The sequence below is a fragment of the Oryctolagus cuniculus genome, chromosome 4 (assembly GCF_051225735.1).
Source record: "Oryctolagus cuniculus isolate XC-2025 breed Fujian yellow rabbit chromosome 4, ASM5122573v1, whole genome shotgun sequence".
NCBI lineage: Eukaryota > Metazoa > Chordata > Mammalia > Lagomorpha > Leporidae > Oryctolagus > Oryctolagus cuniculus.
The window spans coordinates 79,187,043-79,208,888 of NC_142870.1; the positions used below are offsets into that span (position 1 = coordinate 79,187,043).

Consider the following 21,846-nt stretch of genomic DNA (forward strand, 5'->3'; position numbering starts at 1 on the left):
CATTAGGAAGGGGCTGGATTAGAAGTTGAACAGCTGGGACTTGAACCAGCACCCCTATGGGATACCAGCCCTGCAGGCAGTGGCTTTACCTGCTGTGCCACAGCACCAGCCCCTTAATACCATTTTTCCATGAGCTTATTGAAGTATCCATGTATTTGGGAAGATGTTCAAACGTTTAGGATTAATTCCTAAAAGTGATGTTGGGTGGGTGGCTACGGGGAAGTGCACCAGGGGTTTGACAGATCCTGCCCAGAACCTCCAGAAGGTTCTCCCTCGCCAGCGCATGTGACTGTGCCTGCATACTTGAACCATGGATGCCATCAGCCTCTTCCATTGCTGCAAAACTGGGCCAGAAGCCAACTTAGGGCGGTCAGAGCTCCTGTCATGGGATACTCAGCCGCTCCTGTTCTGTGGACAGCCTCTTCTTGCCCTTCGCCCATTTTCCTATAGGTTGTCTTTTCCTTCTGGACCTGGAGCTGTGTAATTATGGATATTAATCTGTATCTCTTTTCTGCATTTTCCATATCCTCTCTCTTAGTCTGTGGCTTGCTTTAACTTTGTCGACGGTGTCTTTTACTGCGCAAAGCTTTTTTATAGCCAAATGACAGCTAGGATGTTGGTTGAGCACTTACATTGGATTGGGCGCTGTTCTAGCCACTCTGTGCGTACTATCTCATTTAATCTTCACAACAAACCTGTGAGGTTGCTGTTGTGATTGTTCCATTTTATAAGTAAGGGAAGGGAGACACGAAGACGTCAAGAAACTTGCCACAGCTCACATAGCCGGAAAAGCACAGCAAGGATTAAAAGCCAGGCAGTCCCAGAGGCCACAGCCCAATCACTGGGTCTTCCTGCCAGTCTGCCTTTCCCGTCCTGAACCCCGGGATTCATGGGGTGCTTAGGAAGTCCACGCTCAGGCATCACAACAGTGCCCCATGTCTTGTTGTAACATCTTGTTCTTCAGGTCATTCTTTAACTCACCTGGACTTTTTCATTTGTTCGTTGTACCAGGTGAGAGAAGGGATTTGATTTTCTTTCCCAGGCATCTTCTTCCTTTACATTTCCCCCTTACCACTGGGAAGTATTTCCTGCTGTTAAAAATGCTCTCTCGGACATGCTTCTTGCAGCCCCTTCATATTCCATCGCATAACGGCACCATAAATTCCTTACCTCGCTCCACAGTGTCAGAGATTGGAGCTGCTTGCTGTATTCTTCCCTATAAATCATGCTGCCAAGAACATTTTTGGATGTCCGCGTGGCAGGTGGTTCTTTAGGATAGGAACCTGGAGGTTTCCAGAGCTCCTCAGCCACTTGTTGCACTCAGGTAAAGGGAAAGAGAAAACTCTGCACAAGAGGAGGGGCTGGGTGATGAGCAGAGGCATCTGCCCCAGAAGTCAGCAACGAGGCAGCTTTGGCGCAGGTGCTGTGGCATGGGCAGAGCCTCTCTCCAACATTAAGACATCTGTGTTCCTGCAGGCATTTGCAGGAAGCCCGCCATGCGAATGGGTATGTCCCACGTCAGGTTCCAGGCAAGCCAGGGTCTCCGAGAGTCCCAGATACTACCCCTGACCTGGCTACCTGACCTTGTCCACCTGATAGGTGAACCTGCTCCCCCCCAAAAGTTCCAGTGACAGCAGCCAAGAAGGCCCCACAGCCAGTCTGTAACGGAATCGCAAGCATAATTGAATTTAATAAAATCAAGAGGAAGCCGAGAGCTCAGGGTTGACGGGCGGCCAGCGTTGCCACAGCCAGAGAAGAACATGAACAAGCTGATGTGCAGACCTCAGTGCCAGATCACGAGAATAAAAGCGCACTTACACAGATGATAAAAACCCAACAAGGAAGTTTGGCAGTAAAACTTAATGACCTATCAAATCGCAATCAGGACACAAAACACAGCGGCTGGAGCCCTGCTCCCTACATCTAACCCTCCTCCTCTGGTTGTCCCACAGCCCACGCAGCAGGGAACATCCTGAAGGTCAGGCCTGGGGATCCCGGGCTTGGGTCAAGGCTGACACCACCAACTCAGGGCTCCCCGGGATAGGTGAGAGTCAGAGAGAGCGGCGTTTGCTTGGCCGGACCTTTCTCCTCCCCGAGGCCTGGCCAGTGTCCTCATCAGAAACTGTTTGCAGAAGTTTATTCTTTAACCTTAGTGTCTCATTCAGGATCTGCGGGAGGTGACGCCAGAACTGAAAACCTTTTCAGCCTCAAGAGAACTCTAGGGTGTGCAGGAACCGTGTCCATAGGTGTTGGAAGTTTCTCTCTCTCTCTTTTTCTTTTTAAAGATTTATGTATTGGAAAGGCAGAGTTTCGAGAGGGAAAGACAGAGACAGAGATCTTTAATATGTTGGTTCCTTCCCCAAATGACCGCAGCAGCTGGGGCTGGGCCAGGCTGAAAACAGGAGCTTCTTCTGGGTCTCCCACGAGGGTGGCAGGGCTGAAATACTTGGGTCTGTCTTCTGCTGCTTTCCCAGGTGTATTAGCAGGAAGCTGGAATGGAAGCTGAGCAGCTGGGACTTGAACCGATGCTGATACGGGTTGCTGCTGTCACAGGCGGTGGCTTAACCTGCTGCACCACAGCACCTGTTCACAGGTGTTGGAAATTTCTGAAGGCCTACTAAGCAGCAGGGAAAGTGTATAAATGGTCACGGGGACTGGGGGAGTACAGAGGATACACAGAGTAACTGGCTTGGCTGTCAGTTATAGTTGGAAATGTTCAAAGTAGCAACTGTTTGGGTGCCAGCCTTGACCCTTGTCCATGGAGAGTTGGCCAGTTAAACCTCATGTGAGCGTGCTCGGCCGGCCTCAGGTTAGTGTGTGGGGCTCATTTGTCATAGAGGGGATCTAGACAGATGGCCAAACCCCTGCCCCAAGTGAGCTTACGTTCCAGTTGTGGGCAGGAATGGGGGACAAGTTCTCAGACTCCTGCAGCTGTTGGGGTACAGTGAAGAGGATGCTGGATGTGGGTTCTTGGAGTCAGGAGGGCAGGGAGGGGCTCTGGAAAGCAAACTGAACAAAAGCCCAAGTGATGTGCAGGGTGAGCACAGGCCCCCAGCAGGGGCACGAGCGTGGTCAAGGGCCCTGAGGTAGAAGTGAGCTCCATGTGAAAGGGGAAGGAGAGGGCCAGAAGCTACAGAGTGGGGGAGGACAGGAGGTGGCCCAAGCCCGATTGTGAGGGGTTTGTGGGCATGATAAGGAGCTTGGATTTTAATCCACCCGTGAGAAGAGGCCATCGGAAAGTTTGAAGCAAGGGGATTTGGTGTGATTTGTGTTTTGAAATGGTAACACCGGCTGCTCTTACATATCAAGAGACAGCAACATAACCGTCATAAGCAACACAAAATTACATTCCGTAGAAATAGCTGAAGATGAATTTGTCACTAGACAAGAAGTAGGCATTCAGTAGGACCAGGGTGAACAGGAAGAACTCAACGGGTTGTCCAGGGGGCCTCCCTGAGAAGTGACCCTGGTAGATTTATTGCTTTATCTCCCAGGTAAAACAGCCCTGCGGAGCTCTGCTGCAAATCTCAGATAGTGTGGGTGGGCACCCAGTGCAGCTCCATCCTGGGGAGTCCTGGGCAGGAACCGCGTGTAGCAGGCTAGAGGGCCTGGCAGCTTCCTGGCACACAGGCCAGCATCCCACCCACATCCCTGCATCCGAAGCAGCCACCGCGGCCTTGTCACAGCTGCTCCCCACAGTGAACCAACTTTTAGTGTCAAAATTGTGCCTGGCCCTCTTTGAGGGAAGCTGGAGGTAGTGTGGGGCCTGTTTGCCACCCCAGTAGGGCAGTGGCATCAAAGGACTGGAACCTGATAACGATGCAGTTATCAGTGCAGGGGGCCGGCCACAGTGACCAGGACATTAGGGGAAGAAACAGGTTTTCCACATAGCAATGGCTGGCTGACTTTGTCTTACATGCCCCTGCCCCCATGCCAGCCCTTTGACCATGGGCCTTAGCCTGGTAGCACCTTTGACATTTCCTTCAGAGGCAGGGGGTGGTTCAGGGAGTGTCTCCTTCCTGCCTCCTGTGGAGGCCACTTGTAGCCTGTGAGCTGCTGGGCCGAGCCAGCCTGTCCCTGGGCAGAGGGGACCTTCCTTGGCTCGGCAGGGACCACTGTACTCGCCTTTCTCTGGGGTGGGCTGAACCCACAGCAGTGGGCGTGCCTGCAATCTGAGTGTAAACTTGTTTCTGTGGGAAAGCAGCCAGCGGCTTACAGAATAACCCACTTGTCATCTGACTGCTTGGAAATGTGTTGTGATGACGCTAGGTGTTCATTTCAGGAAAATCACGATGGCCTTGGCTCCTGTACAGTTCCCAAGCAGGCTGCCATCAGACCATGGCCCCCCAGAGTGGCGTGTGACCTTATGCGTGTGACCCTGCGTGCACTCTCCTGGAAGGCAGGCTCACCACTTGGGTCACGATCCCAAAGGTGTCCAACTCCAGGGCACCCTGAAAACCTCTGCTTCGGAGAGAGGCTAAACAGAGCCAGCCCAGTAGGTCAGCCCCTCGGGGGGTCCATGAGCTTTGTGGTTCCAGAGGAGCCTCTGAGAACACTATTGGGGGGTCAGAGGCCCACAGGATTCTGCACTGCTGCATGGGCCCGAGCTTCCCTCACACTTCTGTCTGTGCCCTCTGTCCCTTGTCTCTTCCAGTCTTGCCCCCTGTGTCCTCTCCTCCACCTCCTCCAGGAAACCTTAGACCCCTGGTCATCCAGTGTCTGCTAATTATTTAGCTAGTTCTTTGAGTTTCAGTGCTGACTGGTAGATGTTTATCATGCACCTATTAAAGGGTGATCCCTTGTGCTTCATGTGGAGGTGCACAAGGCAAAAACCCCTGGGCCCTGCCTTGAAGGAGTCACGTGTGTACAAGGAGCAGGTGTTCATGGAAGGTACCACCAGCCCCAGGGCTCCAGGGAGTGCCTTTTCTCAGATGTGTCCCTTAAAGGCATTGCACATGTGCCGTGTTCCCCTCCAGATAAAGACCTTGAGGCTGGAGGGTCGGTCCCAAGGGCCGAAGCCTCCACCACCTCTTCTGCAGGAGTAGGAGGCCCCTGTACAACAGGAGCTGGCTGCCTGGGTGTTCAGCAGTCCCACCCCTGCTGCACCTGGGGCATCGCTGAGCCTCTGAGCTGGGGGTTCCAGCTGTCCCCACCCATAGCACCCATTTGGGAAGAACCAAATGACATCATAGCCACTCCAGGCTGCGCTCCATCAAGGTCACCTGGCTTGACCGAGTCTTGTCCCCCACGCTCTATCCAGAGGGAACGTGGGGTGTTCAGGTGGATTCTCTGTTATCAGTAAGTGGGGGTGGCTGCTCGGTAGGGGTGTACTGAGGATAGCACAGAGAGGTTAAGCAGGCATCCTCGTCTGTCTCAGCGCTGCCTGGAGCTGAGCTGTTCAGGAACAACCTCGGAGGAGGCCTGTGATCCCAGGCAGGTGCTCAGGTGGAGGCAGGAAAGCCAGCTCCGTGGGTCAGGCGGCCTCAGGGCAGGCATGGGAGCTCCTCTGATAATACTGGGGTGTGTCTCTGGCTTTCCTTCTTCTTACCTTTCCTTAGCTAACGGCAAGAGATGGTGGCGTGTGCAGCAGAGCCCCAGGGCTAAGCTGCATCCTGGCATCCTCTGAGCCTGGCTAAGGCCTGGTGCCCACGTAGCCAGGCTCACCTGGGGGGCAGTCTCCAGCCCCACTCCACAGCCACAAAGCATCCTTTCTAGGAACAGGAAACAATTTACAAGTGCCCTGATACCATCTGTGCAAAATGCATATTTCCTTCTTAATGGACCGAACTTTATTATTGGTGACATCTGAATGTATCCTTGTGGTCATCAGGGGAGGGCAAACCATGTTTGTTATGTAAGGCAAATGTCCCACGTTAGCAAATGGTCAAAGCCCTGTGCCTGTCATCCCAGGCTCCTCTCACCTGGGGGCAGCAGGAACGGAAGTGCTCCCCTAATTCTACTTCTGTGGATTCTCACTCCCGATGCGGGGCCCAGACCCACATCCCACTGGAGAAGGTGATGATGTGGTCACGGCTGTAACCTCCGGCCCCATTACCTGTGGCCCTGCCTGCAGCCTTGGACAGGCACCCATGCTCTTGGTGCCTCCGTTTTCTTCTCTGTACCATGGGGATTGTGTGCATTCCTGCCTGGCGGTGCTGTCCAAGGGTGGTGAAGCACTGGGTGAGAGCCAGGCAGGCCAGGGCTGTGTGCCGGTGGCCGGTCTTGTTTGTGGACTTGTGTCCTCTATGGATTGGAGAGAAGAGGCCTTGCCTTGAGTGAGCATGCGTACTTCCCTCCCGGAGCCCCAGCATCGGGAACAGGGTGGGCTGTGTCACAGAAGCAGCAGGGGGAGAGTACCCAGAACCCTGTGCCAATGAAACAGCTTCTTCCTCTCTGCCCACAGGGTGTGGACACTGTAAGAAAATGAAACCCGAGTTTGAGAAGGCAGCAGAAGTCCTCCACGGAGACGCGGACGTAAGCTTCCCTCCCCGCCCTTCCCTGTCCTGTGACCTGTAGCGTCATTGTAGGGACCTTCCCCTACAGCACCTCCGTGTGCCTGGGCAGGCATGTCTCCGTCACAGTGGGGCCCCTGCTGGGGACAGAGTGGGCAGAAAGCCTGCGAGGCCCCGTTCCCATCCTCTTCTCTCTGGTCACTGGCTGCTGGGAGCAGGACCCTGGCTACCCAGGATGGTTGGAGGGGCAGACTCAGAAGCCTCATCCCAGCCCATAATTAAGAGATGATGGACAGGCCAGTGTCTGGGGCCCCCCAAGATATATGAGCCCTGGGAGCAGCCACCCCCCAGTTGGATTCCCGCAGGCCAAGGAGGGCTCTGGGGGCCGACATACGGGCCCTCTGGTCCGCCAGCAGCACGTCCGAGGCTATAACGCACGGTTGGCCTTTCCCCCATCCCAGAGCTCTGGTGTCCTTGCAGCTGTCGATGCCACCGTCAACAAGGGCCTGGCGGAAAGATTCCACATCTCAGAGTTTCCCACGTTGAAGTATTTTAAGAATGGAGAGAAACATGAGGTTCCTGCGCTTAGGACAAAGAAGAAGTTTATTGAGTGGATGCAAAAGTAAGTTGCATGGCCTTGATGGCATGTCTTTGCTGAGAAGATGCAGTCTACGGGACCATCCGCTGGCCTGGACGCCGGGTGCAGGGCAGCCAGGGCAGACTTGACGTGCTGTCCTAGGGCCACCTGTGGTGTGCCGAGCACGGGTCCTAATCCAACCCGTCACCAGCAGGTGCACGTTTACCAGGTCCACAAAGCCAGGAGTGTCCTTTCCTCTGTCTTAGTCTCCTTAGCCCCAGCTTTCATCGTCTGTCTTTTATCCCATCCCCTTTGAAGAAATGAAGCAAACACAGAGATCTTCCCATCCAGAGATGGACGGGGCTCTGTGGGATCCGCATACTGGCTGCTGTGGTTTGGAGTTGAGGATAAAGATTTGGAAGAGCCCCTCAGCCTATGAGTACATTTGCTGGGGTCATCGTAGGGCAAAGTTCTGTGGGCTGAGGGTCCAGGATCTAGGCAGGGTGGGTTTCTTCAGAGGCCTTTCTCCCTGGCCACCTTGTGCTTGTGTGCACATGGTCCTGCCCCTGTGGTATCTGTGACCCACTCTCGTGATGACACCCGTCCCTTTGCACTTGATCAGAACTTAACCCTCCTTTGAAAGCTCTGTCTCCAAATGCACTCACATTCTGAGTTACTAAGGATGAGGGCTCCAACATAGGAGTTTTCTCTTCTTTCTTTCTCTTTTTTTTTTTTTTTTACAATTTGGTTTATGTATTTGAGAAGTAGAGTTATAGTCAGAGAGAGGAAGAGACAGAGAGAAAGGTCTTCTGTCCATTGGTTCTCTCCCCAAATGACCACAATGGCCGGAGCTTGGCTGATCTGAAGCCAAGAGCCAGCCAGGAGCCTCTTCCACATCTCCCATGCAGGTTCGGAGCCCAAGCACTTGGGCCATCTTCTACTGCTTTCCCAGGCCATAACAAAGAGCTGGATCGGAAGATGAGCAGCTGGGACATGAACTGGTGCCCATATGGGATGCTGATGCCACAGGTGGAGGCTTATCCTACTATGCCACAGTGCCAGACCCTCCCCCTTTTTAAGACTGATTTATTTATTTGAAAGGCAGAGTTATATATAGTGAGAGACAGAAACAGAGAGAGATGTCTTCCATCCTCTGGTTCATTCCCCAAAGGGCTGCAATGGCTGGAGCTAGGTCAATCCAGATCCAGGAGCTTCTTCTGGTTTCCCATGTGGGTGCAGGGGCCCAAACATTTGGACCATCCTCTGCTGCTCTCCCAGGCCATAGCAGAGAGCTGGATTGGAAGTGGAGCAGCTGAGACTCAAACTGGCCTGATATGGGCTGCCAGCACCACAGGCAGAGGCTTAACCTACTATCCCACAGTGCCAGACCCAACATGGGAGTTTTAGGGAGACATGGTTGAACTCATACGGCCTTACCTGAGTGGCTTTGTGATTCCTGGCCCAAAGAGCCCTGCTTGGCCAAGGAGCTTGGAGCCTGCTGTTCTCAGCATTTCCCCTCCTGCGGGAGGGCCATCTCCCAGAGGCCCAGCAAGTGGAGGCAGCCTCCAGCCTTGCTTGGATAGCAGAAATCACCATCAGGACACAGCTGAACAGCCTTTCTGCTGCCCAGCCTGCTCCCCAGCCCCAGATCCAACAGCTCAAACACAGCCTGAACATTCAGGGGCATTCCTCGTTGCAGCACTAGGTGTAAGAGAAAGTGAAAGGAGGCCTCTTCCAGTCTGTGCGGGGATGCCGTGTGAGCGCCACAGAGCACAGGAACAGTGCAGAACACAGCTCTAGATCAAGACACTCTGTTAGGACATCGAGGTGCCCACTGGGGCTTCTGACCCTGAAGCTCTGGCTCTGGGGGTGTGAATGGGACCCTCAGCCGTGGAGTTTTGGGAAATCCAGTCTGATGGAGCAGAGTTAGCACTGGGCCAGGAGAGGTCTCTACCAAGGTCCTGGCCTCGTCTCCTCCCATTTTCTCCTGCTCATCCACAGGGGAGGAGTCTGCCTTAGAGATGGGAGGGGATGGCAGTTTGTCTCTGAGAGACGTGAGGACCTGCCTGCTCCGAGGCCTGCTGGTGTCTGAAGCAGGTGGCTGCTTCACGACTGCTCTTCCAGCCTGGTTCTGGGAGGGACTGAGCGGGACCGGGCTTTGTGGTCGGTGAGCACTGATCGTTGCTGCTCAGTGCTCCAGAGTGGACGGCCTCTGTCTCCTGTGTGCCACTGCTGCTTCTGAGAGCTGACAGGCACCCGGTGGAGAGCGCAGACCTTGGGACCTGAGAGGTGCGTCCAGCGCTCAGATGGTGACCCTGAGCCGGTCACCCAACCCCTGTAGGCCCTGGGTTCCCATCTGGAAAGTAGATGTGGTGCATCACGCATAGACTTGTCTAGAGGCTGAAGTTAGACTGTGGTGGAAAGCACTGAGCACAGTGTACCATTGTGGAAATGCTCAGAGACCGGGAGCTGTTCTAGCCAGCGGGTGGGAGAGGGGCTTGAGCCGACAGTGTCAGTGCGTGAGTGACAGCACCACCCTGCCTCTGCAGGATGCTTTCCTGTCTTTTGCCCCCTTTCATCCTTAAATCCTACTCTGAGGCCAGAGTTTGTCTTCAATTTTTAAGAAATATTTCATTTGTTAGTCACATATTTGAAAGGCAAAGAGACAGAGATCTTGCATTTGCTGTTTTTTTCCCCAAATGCCTGCATCAGCCAGAGGTGGGCCAGGTCAAAGCTAGGAGGCTGGAATTCAATCCAGGTCTCCCCTGTGAGTGGCAGGGACCCAAGTCCTTGAACCATCACCTGCTGCCTCCCAGGCTGTGCATTAGCAGGAAGCTGGATCTGAAGTTCTGGGACTGAAGCTCGGGCATTCCAGTATGGGATGTAGTCTTCCCAAGCAGGGTCTTAACCACGATGCCAAATATCCACCCCCTCCCCAAGGCCAGAGCTGATTGCTGCTTATTGATGAACTTAGCTTCAGAGAGAGAGGTAGGATAGTGGTTCTTTGGGGCACTGGGAAGGGACCTTTGAGGTGGAGCATGAATGGCAGATGGCTTTGGGGCAGAGAATGGAGCTTGATGCCCAGCAGGGTGAGCGGATGGTGTCAGGTGAGGTGCAAGGTGCTTCCGAGCACGTACACGGGTGGCTGGGTGGTGGGTGACTGAGAAGGACCTGCGGGCGCTGGGGGAGGCAGCATTCAGGTCGGTGGTGTCAGCCATGGAGTCGTGAGGACAGAGAGGGCCAGTCGTGGCCCCAGCACAGGGTGCTATTGACCAACATGGAGAAGCTGGGAGAGGAACAGTGGCAGGGAGCACGCAGGCAGGAAGAGTAACGTGCTCCAAGCCGTGGGGGCTTGAGGTAGCAATGGGAGCTTCTGGCTGCAGGTGCCTGCAGAACACCTGGAAATGGGCAGCCTAGGTGAGAAGAGAGGTCAGGACCCGGGTTATCCTCACCCAGGAAATCAGCAAAGCCGCAGAGGGATGTGCTCTTCCAAGGATTGCAGAGGCTCTAGGGGGAGCTAGAGAGTAGGATGCCTTAGACGCTGGGTGGAGAGGGCTGGCTCAGTGCTGCATTCAGCGTGGCACCAGGCCTGGTGGTCAGAACCAGGGGGTGCAGGTGCAAGAGTAGGAGATGTCATGGCAGCTCCGGCCCAGCCCAGTCCCCAGAGACTCTCCTCAGAGAAGTAAGGGTGGAGAGAAGGTTGTGGAGAGGGGAGCAGGACAGCAGAGACCCCCAGAGACCCTGGGATCCATCCCAGTGGGCAGAAGGGTGCAGGGCCCAGTGGACAAGAAAAGGCTGGAAATGATAGGCATCCATTCGGCGCCGCCACAGCCCCGTTTTGTGGACAGTAGTCGCTTGGCCAGCAGGGTGCCTTACATCACTCTGATCCTCATCCTGGTCCCAGACACAGGGACCACAGCAAAGGGCACTGAGGCTCAGAGATACTGATCACTGCCCTAAGGTCACACAGCAGCTAAGTAATCTGGATCTGAACCCAGGCCTGCCTCACTCTCTGGTCCACATTCTCTCCACCTAAACAAGGCTTGGGAGCAGAAGGGAGCAGACGCTGAGAACAGTCCCAGAGCCACAGGAAGGAGGGCTGGGAGTCAGGTGGGGGAGGGGCTAGAGAGTCAGGTTGAGGAGGGGCTGGAGAGTCAGGTGGAGGAGGGCTGGGAGTCAGATGGAGGAGGGCGGGAGTCAGTAGAGGAGGTTCTGTACTCGTGGCAAGGCGAGGGTGGATCACATGCAGAGGCTGCCTGTTCTCTGATGGGGTGGGTCCTCCACGTCTCACCAAGTGGCCTTGCTGGCTCCTCAGAGGGAATCAGACCCCGATGCTGACATGCAGATTGGTTCGTGTCTTCCCTGAGGTTTGAGGTGGAAGTTGAGAAGGAACACATAGTGGTTTCTTCGCTCATGTTGCCTCTGCAGTGAGCGTGTGCGGTGGGAGCGCGTGCCGGGCCCGTGACCTCTCCTTGTCTTGCTCCCCCTCCCCGCCTCCTTGCAGCCCCGAGGCGCCCCCGCCCCCGGAGCCCACTTGGGAAGAGCAGCAGACAAGTGTGTTGCATCTGGCAGGGGACAGCTTCCGGGAGACCCTGAAGAAGAAGAAGCACACTTTGGTCATGTTCTACGCCCCCTGTAAGTAGCCCAGGAGCTCCCCCAAGGGGCCAGGTTAGAGGGCTGGCCTAGCCAAGGGACCATGGTGGCCGCTGGGCTACTCTGCTGTCATCTCTGCTGTGAGCCAGGCCCCCCGGTTTCATCCAGGCTGAGATGGCCTCAAAGATTGGGACGCCCCATTGTGTGGGCCAGGCTTTCTCTCGCTGTCCCTACAGCCTTCTGCGTCTGCCTGTGCGCATGCTCGAGACGCCTCCCCTGCATCTCTGGGCTTTGCCCGCCACCCTGCCACTTCCTTCCCAGCCCTGGCTCCCTCCTGCTTAGGAACCGTGGACGTCTCTGGGGCTCTGGAGCCCTTCGGGTTGGAAGCCGTGATGCTCTCGTGTTGTTCCCGCCGCAGTCAGAGCTTGAGCTGAGGAGGTGGCGCGTGCTCCAGCGCTGGCGTCTGCGGCCTCGGGCGTCTGCATTCCCGTTTTGAAGTCGCTAATTGGCACTTAAAGGAAAGGGTCTCAGAATCTCCCGCTCTGCGGTTGCCCTTCTCCCTCTCCCCCAGGTTACAGCTCGGCTTAATGGAGTGAGGATAATAAAAGCCGCTGTCCACAGAGAAGCCAGGCGGCTCAGTGTGCTCATAAACCCGCTCGGCTGTGGCCAGCCCTCTGGGGGTGCCCTGCCCCCGAGGCTCAAGTGCAGGTCGCCTGTCCTGTCTGCTCCTGCCCCTGCTGGCTGGGGCGCCCCTCCCTCAGGTGGCTGAGACCCCTCGGCTTTGACCCCTTCTTCCCAGGGTGGGGCTTGTTCTCTCAGTTCTGTCTGCCCCATGAGTGCACCTGGGAGCCTGAGGGGCTCTGGGGCAGTTAGCATCCTCCTCCTGGGCAGAGACGCCGATGCTGGCTGAGACCTGGCACACGTGTGACTTGCACAGCTGTGCCGGAGTTGGTGACGGGCCTGCCTGCAGCCTGGGTGTGTGTGTGTGTGTGTGTGAGAGAGAGAGAGAGAGAGAGGAGAGAGAAAGATGTATGTGATGTGATGCAGTGAGTGTTCTTTCAGCAGTGAGTGAGAACCTGCCCAGAGAAGTAGGACCCCTTTACCAGCCCCCGGGTGGATGTCACCAAGTCCAGGCTAAACGCTTTCCCCCAGAGACACCAGCCTCACCCCCAGACCTCTGTGCAGGAGGCGTGGCCTTGTGCCTCACCTAGGGGGCTTCGTGAAAGACTCAGAGCCCCCCTGCGGGCGGCTGGGCAGGCAGTTCCTAAATCCTCAGGGACCCGGCTAGGGATCCCAGCCCTTTGGGCTGCTGGCATGGACCGTCTTCCTTCATCAAGTAACAGCTCCGTGCCAGGAGGCCCCCTCGGCCCAGGATGGAAGGGCGGGAGACATGTCTCAGCCCGGCTTCCAGGGTTCCTGGCAAAACGATACAAACACAAGCCACTGGGGACAGTGTCACTGAGTGGGTGGACTTCGGCCAAGGGCTTAGTCCTTAGATGTTTCCCATCTCTTTCACCAAGTTTTTCTGTCCCTAAATCTTGCCCCATGCCCTAGGGAGATGGACTTACCTATCCGAGGGTTAAACAAACAAAATCTTTTGATTTTTTTTTTCCCAGTAATGAAAAAAATGTATTGATTTATAATAAGAAAAAGTATGTGATGTCTGTTTACTCTGATTTGTATGTTAAGAATCTAAATACTGCAGAAAGGTCGAATGGTAAAGATCAAACACCTGATGAAGCTGTAAAGTGAGCAAACCCTACACCCACCCCTTCACCCGCCACAGCCCTCCCTGTCCATCTCCACATCCCACATCCACCTCTGCCCTGTGCTGTCAGCTCCCAGCTCCCAACTCCCAACACCCCAGTCTCTGGGCCCCTGCCTCCTGCCTGGTGACCTGCACACAGAACTCTCCCTGCCTGTCATTGACCCTGCACCCCGGATGTCAGTCATGGTGCTGCCCTTCTTACACTGACTTGGCCGAGCCTCAGGATCGGACTTTCCCAGCCTACCTGCCCTGTCTAAAGCCGCCTACCCCTGCTTCCCAGCTGCTGCGCGCTCTCTCTGTCCCTGGGGTGGAGGGCAACAATGATTTGTGACTTGGGAAGTGGAGACTTGGTCTGCACGTGGCTCGTGGTTCCCTCTACCCTTGCAGGAAGCAGAGGGTAAAAAGAAGAATGCAGAATGAAAGCAGGTTTTGAGGAAAGGCGTGGGTTATTCCCAACCAGCCTGAGCTCCCAGTGGGCACACACTGCCCCCAGGACATGTCTCGTGGATGCCGTGAACACCCGTAGGTTGTACTCTCGAGGTGGTTTGGAAGTGACATGGCATCCTTCCCTGTCAGTTCCCTGTAATCACCATTTCAGTCGGTTACTAGGTCATCCACTAGGAGTTAGGCTGGGCCCGGACACCTTATCTCCTGCAGTTCTGAGCCTGACTGTAACCAGCCCCTGTCTCTTCTCCCCACCATCCCCGTGCTGTTTGGGGCTGGTCAGGCCATACGGGTGGCCCTCCCTACTCTGGGAACTGGCTCAAGTGCTCACTAATTTCAGGTTAAGCTTGCAGCTTGGCCTTAATTTGGTTTCACAGAGCCCTTTGAAAAGCCAGCCATTGTGATCTGCTTGTGAAAGGAGCGCTCAGGTGAGCAGAGCGGTTTCCATTCCCTGCCCTGCGTCTCCGAGTCTCCAAGCCCAGGGGTTTGGGGGTTTGGGGGCAGCTTTTGTGAGGACCTTATGGCCAGGAACAGCATTCCCCATGGGCATGTGGCCTCCCCCACCTGGGTTTTGATCAGAACTCAGGGTGGAAACCATTCTGTCCTCCCGCAGCCCAGGTCACAGTGTCCAGGGAATGGCTGAGGGAGGAGGTGGGTTTGTGTCATGATCTGCTAGCTGCAGCGTGGCCTGCAGCTCCCTGAGCTGTCTGTGACAGGTGATGGAAGTGGCCCACAAACTGGCCCACCCTGTGCCTGCGACACTTTGTCGGAGCTGGAGCGCTCGGGGTGATACCCAGAGCACAAGACACAAGAGCAGGTGGAGTAGAGTAGATCATTCCCTAGTGCACACTGAGGGACCATCACAGTCCTCGTCCACTCGGACAGGCCTTCTCCCTGGGTAGGAAGTGTCCGGGGACCTGGAGACTGCCTGGTGACTCCTCGTGGCCTGACCTGGACCCCCGTGTAGCTGGTATCAAGGTTCAGATGGATTGTGGAGCAGAGGTGTGGAAGGACAGAGTGAGGACCTGGGCTGGGTTGCTGCCCAGGGGCTGTGGTGGGGGCAGAGATGCCAGGAGCATGGATGTTAGTGGCAGAGCCCAAGCAGCAGGGCTTAGGCGGGGTGGTTGCTGCTGATCCCCCACCTCTCTTGCCGCCACTTCCTGTCTATCTTGAAAGGGGCAGATTTGCCATCGTCAGGTGAGGCTCAGGGAGTCCCATGCACACATCCTCCTTGTCTAAGCTAGCCCCCTCCACGCTATGGCTCAGGTTCTTCCTTGTCCCAAAGGCAGCCCCTGTGGGAGGAGCCTGCAGGGCAAGTCCCAACAGGAGGGTGGAGCATTGAAGCCTCATGCCCACAGGGAGGGTGTGAGTGGCAGGTGTGACGGTGGGGCTCCTGATTCTCTGCGACACCTGAGCTGTGTGCCGTCCCTCCCCTGTCGCGCAGGGTGCCCACACTGTAAGAAGGTCATCCCACAGTTCACTGCCGCTGCTGACGCATTCAAAGATGACCGGAAGGTAAGGATGCCCCACCCCTCACCCCAACCCACCAGAACATCCTCTCCGTGACATGAGACAAGGCAGAGCAGGCTGATTCCTGCCGCCCAGAGGCCCACAGAGCTGCTGCAGCCCGTACCTGGAGGAGGGGCATGGTCCAGGGGGTCATCTGTGTTCTTAGCGGTGGAACCAGGACTGTAGTCATGCAATGCCTATATAATTAAAAGTACAAATAAAAAGCCCAACAAAAGTCAACTGGAGGAGGCGGCGGTGGAGGAAAGCCAGGCTGTGCTGATACAGCCGCGTCCTGCCTCAGTGAAAGGCTCCCGCAGAGCAGAAAATTAACAAACTAGAGCCGCGGATTGGATTAGGGCCTGAGCCACCAGGCATGGCCCCTGGCAGCTCCGGCGGGACAGTGAGGCTGCTACAGGGAGAGGACCACAGGTGGCCCTCTTAGTCCAGGGCTTGTGGGACAGGGAAAGCCCCCTGTGCTCGGGGAAGTTGTACCGGTGCCAAGTTTTCCAGTCCCCTTCTCTTCTGTGCCCATCAGGGTGCTGGTATCCTTGACTGAGAAGGTGCGTCCCAGCCCCAGGATTCCCCGGTAGGGACCTCTCACTTAGCAGACCCTGGAAGTACGTGAGCCTGCAGTCCTGCCAGGGTGCCTTACTCTCCTGGAAGGGCACAGGCTAAGCAGACACTACTCAGACCAAGCAGAAGGAAATGGGCTCAGCCAGGGCCAGGAAGGGGCAGGTAGTGGCAGGAAGCAGCCCACATGGGCAGAGAGAGTAGATCATTCTAAGATGTGGGTGGGGAGAGGGCAGAGCATCCAGGCTTTGCTCAAGACCAAAAGGAGGTCAGGTGGAGGCAGAGATACAGGTGCTGAGAACACCTTGCTGGGCCCTGATGGGGTGGGGAGAACCGCCCAGGACATTGAAGCCAGAGGAAGCCAGGTGGGGGCAGGCACGTGTGCAGGGCGGGGACACACTGGGGGCAGATATCCACTTATACCCAGGCCCCAGGAGTCCCAGTACTACCTACAAGTCCTGGCTGTGTCATTGGGGTGCTCCCTGCCAGGAGGGAGTAGAAGGATCAGAAACAGTTTGCCTTCTCCACCTGCCACTTGCCCCTCCTTGAGGGGGAGATGGCAGAAGGAGCCTCCCTTGCCCCATCTGCCTCACCATCCCCGCCCACTGGTGCCTTCCAGGCCCTGTGCCTACCTCCCTGGGAGCTCCTGGGAGGTGGACCCAGCACAGCCTGATACCCATGCCCAGGACTGGAATCAGAGCTGATCCACATGGGCTCCTAGAACCCCTCACCTGGAACACTGGGTCCTCTGGACAGACAAAAGTGTGCATGGCTGCTGAGGACTCTATACCCCAGGAGATCTGGGAGGAGTCCACAGAGCTTGAGTGGGTTTTCCCGGCCAGGAGTGTGGTATCAGGGGACAGCCTCTAGCTGAGGTTCCAGGGTGGCCCAGAGACCCCTTGGATGGTCCCCTTGGACATGATACCTCTCTACCCAAGTGGACCCTGCTGAGGCCACCCGAGGCCCACAGTGGGTAGCTGAGAGCCGGCCCCTCCCCCCAGACACTGATGCCGTTGCTTGATGATCTTAAGGTGGACCAGCAGTGTTGCCAGTCTCTCCTTAGAGTCATTCCCTGTGTCTTTGATCCCCTGTGTTCCTCCTTCCAACTCTCTTTTTCCAAGCCGAGGTTCATCCTCACTTGTTTCCAAGAATGCATTTCTCAGCTCTGTCCAAGGCAGCTGACCTTGGAGGCAGCCCTCAGTAACAGCAGGAAGCCAGCCTCTCTTTGGCCTGGGGGCTGAAGTGACTGGTGCCCACCCTGTGGATCGCCAGCCTACAGCTCCAGGGCTTCTTTCCAGAAATCTGAGTTTCTGGGTTTCTGAGCTGGCTCTTGTGCTGGCCACGGGATGGTGTGTGAGAACCGCCGCTCACCTGTCCCCCTCTCCTTTTCCTCGTGAGCGATCAGGGCTTCGAGAGGAGCTGTGTCCTTTGCCCAGGAATGCTCAGTGGATCATTGACAGCCAGAACTGGGGCTCCTGACTCCTAGTTTTTTTGACACCCTTGCTGCCACCTTTTGGCTGGAATTGCTTTTTTCTTCTTCTCCCACCCAGAATCCAGTCCCAGTTCCTTCCCCCAATCAATATGCAGTTGGTTGTTCACTTCCATTTTCATAGCCAAAGTCAATATTAGCTCCTGCAGAGATTTATTTTACTGAATCAATAAAGCTGTGTGAGGCAGCTCATATTTTAACTGGGGAGCCCACACCCCCTCCCAGGAGCTTGCTTGGGGACGTTGTCAATCGACACACTGATGGAGAGAGCTGCAGAGCGCTGGCGTTGGGATGGATGGTGTTACTGAAGGGGCATGGGGGCAAGGACCTGTGGTGAGAAGCAGGTGGGCTGGGACAGGGGGCCTTATACTGCCCTTCCAGGTGTGCCCAGCCTGGGCTGGGCAGAGAAAGACCAGCAGCACAACCCTCAGCAGGTGTGGCCCACATCACCACCATGTCTGGCCATGTTTGCAGACCCATGTACAAGGCTGGCCCTCATCTCACCAGGAGCAAAAGCTTCCTGGGGGCAGGGGCTTCGATGGTTCCAGAATCCCTCACAGTCTTGACACTTAGACCTTGCAGATGCTGGCTGTAGGGGAGGAGACAGTACCACACTTTCTGTTCACTGAGGTCCCTTCCTCCCCTAAAAGCCTCGTGTCATGTTGCCCCCAGCGTGGCCTGATCAGCCGGGCTCTGTGGCGCTCCTTACTGTAGAGAAGAGGAGACTGGCGCTTGGAGACCGTAGGGCACCAGCCCCGAGCTCCTCAGCTGGCAGGAGCAGCGTCAGAATGATGCTGTGGTCACAGTGATGCCACCCTACAACTCCAGGGCGTCTCCAGAAACTGGTGGTATCTAAGAACTGGCCCTGCTGCTGGCCACACGATGGTGTGAGGGGACCTCTGGCTCCTTTTCCTCATGCGTGATCAAAGCCCATTGGATCTGCAGGCACAGACAGAGGCTGAGTTCTCTCAGATCAGACCCTGCCCTGGGGCCTCACGTGCAGGTAATTTATCTGGGACGTGGTCTCAGAGGGCACCAGGGGGGACGAAGAAAGGACGACAGGAAAGGGAAGGGACTGGAGCAGGTGCATTATGGGCAGATGACTGCATGAGCAACGGACGCTCCATCCGTGGAATCTTCACCAGGACACGTGCCCTAGGGCTGTCCCACTCCAAAGTCAAGGAAGCCAGCACCCTCGTCCCTGGCCTTCATCTGTCACTGGCCTTAACGTGACTCTCCTATGGCTAGGGGGAAGCTGTCAGGCTGAGAGTCACAGGTGCTGACCCCGTGTGCCCCAGGAATTCATGCTAGCTGCTGTAAGACAAATGCAGAAGTCGTAGTGGGGTCAGTGCAGGCCTGGAGTGGGTGCGAGGGGTTCAGACAGGTGTACTGGGGAGGGGGGAGAACAGGTGCTCACTCTGCCTTTCTCAGGGATCTGAGCTAATCCCCTGGAGCAGGCTGCACCTGTCCCTGTGCCCGTGGGAGCGGAGCACAGGTTGCCCTTTGCAGCCAGAAGCTGCACCCCACGGAGGGGGCTGGCAGCTAGTTGAGGTGATTCAGAAGGAGGACACATCTTTAATTTAGCAGAGTTATAAAACCATACACTACATTCCCAACAGCTCCAGGGCATGTATACAAATTAAATTCATAATTTAAAGCGGATACAGGAAGAGCCACAGCCCAGAGCGATGCTCATCAAACACTATCACGACATACAGAGGAGCAGCAGCCCCTGGCCCAGGGCTGGACACAGAGGGCCTCTGCTGCTCTGTGTGGACACCCCTGTCCCCTGGGCCAGGGGCTGGAAGCGTGCGCACAGACAGCCGGAGGAGCATCTCCCTCTTGTCTCTAAATAATTCACACAGTGCTGTGGAGAGCGAGCTGGGCGTCTCAGGGGCCGCAGGGACCAGCCTGCTGGCCCAGGTGGATTGCGCTCCACGTGCGTGCTGGGGGAGGGTGTGCTTGGCCTGCCTGGAGGAGACAGAGGCTGCACTGCTCCAGCCAGTTGCTGCCTGCGGGGACATGGGGCAAGTGCATCAAATCTCCTGACTTTGGAAGAGAAGCTGGAGAGCCAAGTTTTGATATTAAATCTGGCTCCCCTGCTATGTTGGCAGCTAATTCTTTTTTTTAATTCTATGTGGGCCAAATAGAATAGGACTGAGAGCCAGCTCTGACTGGCACGCAGCAAGTTTGCAAACTCTGCTTTGCAGTCGCGCTGTATACACGCTGTTTGGCTACAGAGGCAGGAAGGAAGCAGAAGGGTGGCAGAGGGCAGGGGGACACGCTGGTGTCCGGGGGCAGGTGCACCTCATTCCTCACTCTGGCTGCCAGTCCTACAGCTCACAGACCAGGAGCACGCTCGCCTGAGCACAGGTCAGTGAGCAGTAAATGTGGCCATTGGTGGCCTGCCGATGTCTTATCTGGAAGTAGGGCTTTAATCTAAGTGGAAATAGCCAGTAGCCAAATAGCCGTGACTCCTGGAGATGCAGCGGTTTTGCATTGCTTTACCGACTTGCCTCTTGTCACTTCTTCATTGGGCTCTGCAATGATCTCATTTGTTATTTGGCAGCGCTTGATGACTGGGCTCGGCCAAGGTCACCTCTGCACCCCTGGCATTCAGCACAGGCGCTGCACGTGGCAGAGCTTCAGCAAAATCTGCCCTTCCCCTCCTGCCTAAAACTTTGCCAGGAGCTGACCCCTCCTCCTGCTTCCCTGCTTTGGGGCCCTCCATAGGAAAAAGTGCCCCATTTCTGCTTCACACCCTCTTAATTTGAAAGAACAAGTAAGGAAAAGCTCCCCAGGATGTGGAATCTAGGAGATGAGCGAGAAGCGGCCAGTGGTCATTGGCCACCTCTTTCGGACCAAAAGCTCTGATTGCCCTGACCATGCTGAACTCCCTCCTGGTTTCTGGAAGGTGCTCCCCTGGCTTTCTCCTCCTCATCCCAGACCTTGGCACCCACACCACATCATGCAGAGTGCCTTTGTGCCAGCTCTGTCATAGCTCACGTCACACCGTGCTGGGATTGTCTCTTTATTCTTTAACCAACTCCCTGCCCAGGCTCCGAGCTCCTGGGGGAGCCACTTGGTGGGGGGTCAGTAGGACTACCTAAATCAGCAGTTGGCAGTTACCCCCAATCCTAAGCCAGGCTCTGTGCTGCTAGACCGTCCTTAAATTCTTGTGTTCAGTCTTCAGAATGACCCAGTAGCCTAGATAGTGTGTTGTACCCATTTTGCAGCTGAGGAAATTAAGGCGCTTAGAAGCTAGGTAATTTTCCTTAAGTCTTGATGTGCAGGCAGGCCAAGCTTTGACCTTGGAGGGGGGCTTGCCTTCTGAGCTCTTGCTCCCCACCCGTCCAGCGCAGCCTCGCCGCCAGCAGAGGTTGGTGCTCACCCTCTCCACTCCCCCCCGACAGATTGCCTGTGCTGCCGTTGACTGCGTCAGAGACAAGAACCAGGACCTGTGTCAGCAGGAGGCCGTCAAGGCCTACCCCACTTTCCACTACTACCACTACGGCAAGTTTGTCGAGAAGTATGACAGCGATCGGACGGTGAGTCGGGAGGGGCACCTGCCTGCCACTCCCGGCTGCTGGGCCGGGACGGCCAGCGGGGCCTTCCTGAGACACGGCAGCCCGCTCTCCCTGAGTCCTGCCTAGGGGGGTTCCCACGGGTCCACCTTCCCCTAGTCTGCGGTCAGAGTGCTGTGCAGGGAGGGAGGGAGTGTGTATCCGGCCCATGGTCAAGTCCTTTGCCCTCTGTCTCTCTCCTGTCCTTCCCCGCAGGAATCTGGGTTTACCAATTTCATTCGAGCCCTCCGGGAGGGAGACCTGGAGAAACTGGGGAAAAGGAAGGAGGAGTTGTGACTGCTGCCTCAGAGAAAACGTTCCCATCACACTGTGAATGATGCCCGTTTGTTGCTCTTTCTGAATCTCCACGTTCCGAAGACAGCCTTTTTTATAGCCGCTTATGGCCGTTTTGTACAATTTTGAAATAAAATTAAACCATTTACTTGGCGGTGTGGCTCATGTTCACGGCGCCTGTACCTACGACGGCTCCTCACCCTCTCCCTCCTCCCAGGCCCTCTCCCCGGCCAGGGAGGAGACCCCCAAGGGTTTCTGCTAGCACAGGGTGCTGGCACCCTCCCGGTCATCAGAGCAGGACAGGGGACGTGGACCGCAGAGTTCCCTGTGGGCAGTGACTAGAGGCTGAGGACGCATTCGCCAAGGTGGCGGGAAACAGCTGCTGAAGCAGACAGTAGGCCAGGCAAGCTGTGGCTGCTCCTGGGTCATTGCCAAGGCCGCCGGGGTTTTCCTACAGCTCATTTCCACATTTTCCCAACTCTTTTTTTTTTTTTTTTTTGACTGGCAGAGTGGACAGTGAGAGAGAGAGACAGAGAGAAAGGTCTTCCTTTTGCTGTTGGTTCACCCTCCAATAGCCACCGTGGCCA

At 56.0% G+C, this 21,846-nt stretch overlaps 1 protein-coding gene across 8 annotated transcripts in view; it reads left to right on the forward strand.

Moving 5' to 3' along the window:
* Positions 1–21,407, forward strand: part of PDIA5 (protein disulfide isomerase family A member 5) — an 89,560-nt gene extending 68,153 nt beyond the window's left edge. For 6 of the 8 annotated variants that reach the window (XR_016232442.1, XM_008266835.5, XM_089330812.1 and 3 more), the window contains 6 exons: positions 6,404–6,474; positions 6,914–7,074; positions 11,534–11,664; positions 15,279–15,349; positions 20,816–20,950; positions 21,182–21,407. Coding sequence is in view for 5 of the 8 variants with exons in the window: in XM_008266835.5 (XP_008265057.2) it covers positions 6,404–6,474; positions 6,914–7,074; positions 11,534–11,664; positions 15,279–15,349; positions 20,816–20,950; positions 21,182–21,262 (650 nt within the window). In the remaining 3 variants the exon portion in view is untranslated. The remainder of the gene's footprint in view (positions 1–6,403; positions 6,475–6,913; positions 7,075–11,533; positions 11,665–15,278; positions 15,350–20,815; positions 20,951–21,181) is intronic. The other 2 variants (XR_016232441.1, XR_016232443.1) reach the window with 1 other exon arrangement.
* Positions 21,408–21,846: the final 439 nt, after the last annotated feature.